This window comes from Euphorbia lathyris, chromosome 4, assembly GCF_963576675.1.
Source record: "Euphorbia lathyris chromosome 4, ddEupLath1.1, whole genome shotgun sequence".
Taxonomy (NCBI): domain Eukaryota; kingdom Viridiplantae; phylum Streptophyta; class Magnoliopsida; order Malpighiales; family Euphorbiaceae; genus Euphorbia; species Euphorbia lathyris.
The window spans coordinates 22,794,192-22,799,800 of NC_088913.1; the positions used below are offsets into that span (position 1 = coordinate 22,794,192).

At 30.4% G+C, this 5,609-nt stretch overlaps 1 protein-coding gene across 1 annotated transcript; it reads left to right on the forward strand.

Annotated features, from left to right (window-relative positions):
- Positions 1–2,096: 2,096 nt before the first annotated feature.
- LOC136227498 (putative F-box protein At3g16210) lies at positions 2,097–4,374 on the forward strand. The gene is made up of 2 exons (XM_066016185.1): positions 2,097–3,397; positions 3,968–4,374. Exon 1 carries the CDS (start codon positions 2,104–2,106, stop codon positions 3,148–3,150), a length of 1,047 nt encoding a protein of 348 aa, XP_065872257.1. The 5' UTR covers positions 2,097–2,103; the 3' UTR covers positions 3,151–3,397; positions 3,968–4,374.
- Positions 4,375–5,609: the final 1,235 nt, after the last annotated feature.

Below are 5,609 nucleotides of genomic sequence, written 5' to 3' on the forward strand. Positions count from 1 at the left end.
TCCTTTTTATATAGAAAAATTTATTTCTATAAAAATACAATTTATCGTTAATTTGTTTCCACTTACTATAAAAAATTTATAGTATCGTTGTTATAAAATTCTTTATATTAAATATTTAATTTTCTCTGAAATATTTTTCATGAAAAATAAGAAAAATATTTTCCAGAAGACAAAAGTTAAAATATGAGATAAAAAAAAGTGCCAAATCAAGAGCAGCAGTGATGATCAGAGATTCTAAATGTAATTTGGCTATTATTTTTCATATTTCTATTTGTCTTTTTTTCGTTTTAAAAATAAGAGTTTTAGATTTTTTTTGTTAGGGACATGCGGTTTGTCTTTTGCTTCTGAAAAGTAATCTTTTATAAAAATAGGAAATTTCTAGTTTTTTAAAAAACAGTAGCGAGAAAATCGACCATTAGTCATTCACTTGGATTGGGCTTTTGCACTTCTCAGCTTCATTTTGACACTTGATTTTGTTTTTAATTTTAAAAGTGTTTTCTAAATAAAGGAAATAAATAGGAAAATGAATTAAATTGAATTTAAAAAAAAATATCAATTCGTAGACTATATACATTTTTGATGAAGTAGACTATATACATTTAGAAGGACAAAAAGGAAGTTTTGGTATATATAAGACAAAAACTTAGGGGTTAAATTACATCCATGGCTGTTCTTTCTTTTACTATGATCTATGAACCTCAAAATCAAATATTTCTATTCATATTACTAGCATAGATAAATATAGATGCCTTTTTGCCATTGATTAATATGAATTAAATTGAATAATCTAATATCACGTAACTCTCTATTGTATCCCCGATATAATTAATATAGGATAAAAGCTAAATTTATGAAGGTTTTAAACAAAGTGTAAATTTAGTTGTAATATATGAAATTGTATAAATTTAATTCTAACATTTTTAAGCAATATTAATTTTAGACACGTGCTATCGAACATTTAAAAAGACTGATCTGATTGTTGCATTGAATATTCCAAACAAGTTTGTGGATATATTAAAGCAATTCCGTATTATTTTTTTGTAACTAAATTAATAATATGGTAAATATTTGACAAACAAATTTGTGATTAATTTATATTTATCAAATTTAGTTTTTAGCATTTTAATGGAATTTTTGTAATTTTATTACTAATAAACTGAATATCTTAGATATAATTAATATTTAAAAGGTTAAATACCTATCAAACTAGTTTTTTTACTTCACTTACAATGTTAGGGTTAAATTTAGTTTTTATCCCAAATAATATTATACCCAACTTTAATTTTTGATTATTTTTTTTGTTTCGATGTTATTTAGTTATTGTTTGGTCTGAAAGAAACAGAGATAGAGTACCAAAATAGACTTATGGTTTTTAGGAAAATATCAATTTAGGTTCCACGTACAAAATAGCACCAATATAAATTTAACGTTTAAAATATAGTATCAATTTAGGTCTCGAATTGGACACGTTATTCCTATTACTCCGTTAAGTTTTGATTTCTCCCTCCACGTACAATTAACAGAACTTAACGAAGTAATAGCAATGACTCGTCTCGTTCCGTTATCGAAACCTAAATTGGTACTATTTTTAAACGTTAACCCTTCACACTATTTTAGATGTGGAGTCTCATCCCAAAAAAAATAAAAATAAAAATAGTGGTTTTAAAAGAGTACAGTACTAATGCATTTCCCTCCATAAATTCCCGCCAATTGCAATTGCAATTGTTTATATCCCTTCATACTTCAGACATTTTTTTTACAGGCCATTAATTTCCAGGTAATACTTTCTTCTCTCTCGCTCTGTAGTTCTTATCATCGTTAAGTAGGACCTGTGTTTGCTATGCTTTGAGCTTTCTTTTTGTGTTCTTTTCCCCTTTTTTTCATTTAGCTATTCATACATTGTGCTGCTAAATCATAGAATTTAGGTTTATGAGATTAAAAATCTGCTTTATTAGATTTTAGGTTTGAATCCATTGAATCGGGTGGGAAAGCAGAAAAATTGTAGAATTAATTCGCTAAATCAACATATGGATTCATTTAGTTTGAGCAATTTCAATTCAAGTTTGCTGATAATGTCATTTGCGCTGTCTCAGTCTCACGATCATGAAAAGAAGGAATTCAACAGCTTCTACTGCAAAGAGAAGAAGAAATGAAGCGGCGAAAGTTAGCCACCTACAGATTAATTACTCAGGTCCTTCATTTTCTGATCTGCCAAGTAACATTCTGGTAGATATTCTAGTTAGGTTGTCTGTAAAGAGGATTTTTGTATGCAAATGTGTGTGCAAAACATGGCATGATCTAATTTCAGACCCTGAGTTTGCAAAACTCCATTTCAATCAAGGTCAGGTTTACCCTCTGGTTCGAAACTCAGGTTTTACATTCCTATCAAGAATGAATTATCTTGTGCAGCCAGAGCAAGATGATTTTGAGCGCAACCTTGACATGTGTTACAATTATAACTCACCTATTAAGATTATACTTGACTCGAAATTGAAACTCCCACTTCGCAACATCGAAATGGTACTTGATAAAGACGGGGTAGAGGGTAAGAATTGCATGAAGCTGAATATGAAGAATCACAAGTATAATGTAGTTAATTCATGCAACGGCTTGCTTTGTTTGTCCAATCCATCTGATAACGACCCTGTTATGGTTTGCAATCCAATTACAGGTGAGTTTATTGATCTTCCAGAGGTTAGGACGGTTAAAGATCCTCGCCTGCCTAATATTGAGTGTGGTTTCGGTTTTAGTCCTAGGACTAACCAATATAAGGTGATAAGAATGTTTACACGTTGGATTGGACGCGATAATGTTATGGTGGCTGAAGTACATGTTCTCGGGACAGAATCATGGAAAGACCTTGGTTTTTTCCCCGAGTCAATGTACAAGTTATTCCCTACTTATTTGAATGGGTGTGTTTATTGGTTTTCTCTTGTACAACCATGTTCTGTAATTTCTTTTGACATTGAAAAGGAATGCTTTGAGTTAATTTCAGTACCACTATTGGAGCATTTAAATCTACTTGATAGAATGAGCATGGGAGTATTAGGGGGAGAACTCTTCATATCTGACGGTTTTGGATCAGATATTATTGATTTTTGGATAATGGTGCAAAGAAGTCTTGGTCTAAAAGTTTCTCCTTTCACATAGATGAGTATGAAAGATGGCTTTATGGCTCATATCAACCCATAAAATTCCTGAATAATGGGTCATTATTGATGTTTCATTCTGCTAAACATGCTTTCATATGTAAGGATCCAAGAAAAATTGGATTTAAATACTTGAAGGTCCACGGGTTGGGATCAAAAGTCGAAGTGATTGCTCATATTCCAAGCTTTGTTTCACTCAAACATGCTCTATCAGGACATAATGTGAAGGTGCTTGATATCAAGTCAAGGTAAATTTCTAATGTTTTGCTACGTGATGCTTAACTTGATCTCAATTCTTTTCATAGTTTTTCATTTATATGTTTTAAGGCTCCATTATGCTGCTTTATTAAGACAAAAATGATGGGGTTGGGAGGTGAATTTGTGAAATGGGGCTGCCAGTGAATTAATGAAACCATGAAATTGAACTGTTAAAAATTAAATAGATGTATGATGCAAATATTTGAATTAGCAAATTCTGGAGGAGCTTTAATCCACTTAACCATATATAATGATAGATTAGGAGTATCAAAAACGGGTATCATGTCATCTTCGTGTTATATACTTTACATATTCTACATGGTTATATATGATATAAATGAAACAAAAATGATAATTGTGTCAAACCAGTTGTGTGAAGCATGTTGTTTCTGCAAATAGTGTTGTTGTATTAGAAATTGATAGCCTTAGATTAGATAATTGTTTGACAAATTAAATAATGGGGCTGGAAACTAATTGTTATCGTTTGAAATCTTCTTCCTTTCAATGTTCCATCTTTGTCAGAGCAACATTTTTAACCATATTATTAATTTGTGGAGTAGGTGCGCGGAGTTGAAGTTGCACAGTGAGACCAAACGTATTTCTATAGTTGAAGCAGATAGGGACACAGAGTATGACTCTCAAGATAGGGACACAGAGTATGACTCTGGAGACATATAGGGACTTGGAGTTTGATTCTAAATAGGAAAAGGAGACATGGACATTGTAGGCTGTAGCAGAGCAGAGGTAAATGTAGTACTAACTATCTGCTAAACTATCTAATATCTATTACCATTTTGTCAATTGCGAAGAAGATGTGAAGAACTATGTAGTTGTATGCATATTCTGGAAATGTAAGGTTAACTAGTCTAATTTGTGTGACTTATGGCTGTAATTTTAGCTGATAACAAGGATGCCATTTTGGTGTCAAAACATTAGCTGTGACATTAAGTTTTGTTTTCTTTTTAGTTTTTCATGGATTGCTTTTTAGTTTTTTTGGTGAGTGAATCCAATTTATCTGTTCAAAGTTGGTTGGACACTTTTTAATCTGTTTCTTTCTCAATTAAAGATTAAAGTTTGTTGAATAGTACATAGCTTAGTTAGTGTTTTGTTATTTGGTCTCAAATCAGTGGAACTGCCACTTTTTTTTGGTGTTGTTTAAAATTGCAGGAATTGTGCACTATAAATGCCCATATTTTGCTTGCATGAATAAGGGTTGTGCCATTTCTGAAATGGAGCAGAAATGTAGGTTTTCACTGTTAGTGATGCAAGGTTGTAAAAAACGTTAGACGCTAATCGGACGGACAAGGTACTCGAAGATTAATTGGGATAAATCATGGATTAATCGGAGATTAATCAAATTTGTAATTTTGTATTTTTTTGGTTTATTAATCAACAAATTGTCATATCAATTCAATTAAAATATGTATTATATTATCTAAAAATAATAATATAAAATTATTTAATATGAAAAAACACGTATATTTATAACATATATCTTTAAAATTTGCAAACATCAACATTTTAACAATAACATCATTAAAACAATTTAAAAATGAATTATAATAAAAAATAAAAAATGTTTTTGTTCATCGGCGCCTAGGCCATGTCAAGGTGTCCTAGGCGGAGCCTAGACAGCTAAAATGTTTAAGGGGACTAATCAGAGAAAATCAGAACGGGTTCTCAATTTCCAGAAAACAAAGAGTTAAAATATGAGATAAAAGTGCCTTGATTTAGTGCAATAGTGACGATCAAAGATTCTAAAGGGCATTTAGGAGATGTTTGGCTCCGGTTTTTTATATTTCTATTTGTTTTTTCATTTTAAAAGTGAGAGTTTTAATTTTTTTTTATTAGGGACATTCAGTTTGTCTTCTGCATTTGAAAAGTAATCTTTTATAAAGATACAAAATTTCTACTTTTTGAAAAAGCAACATTTTTTAATAGCAAACAATAAACCGTAATAGCAAATAAAAATAACAAATAGTAGTGAGAAAAAACGGTCATTAGTCATTCACTTGGATTGGGCTTTTGCACTTGTCAGCATCATTTTCATAATTGATTTTGTTTTTAATTTTAAAAGTGTTTTCCAAATAAAGGAAATAAATAGGAAATGAATTAAATTGAATTAAAAAAATCAATTCATAGACTATACATTTAGAAGGACAAAAAGAAATGTTTGGCATTTAAGACAAAAACTTAGGGGTA

What these genes read in the sequence shown, in the direction of transcription:
- LOC136227498 (XM_066016185.1), top strand. Translation starts at nt 2,104, where the DNA reads ATGAAAAGAAGGAATTCAACAGCTTCTACTGCAAAGAGAAGAAGAAAT.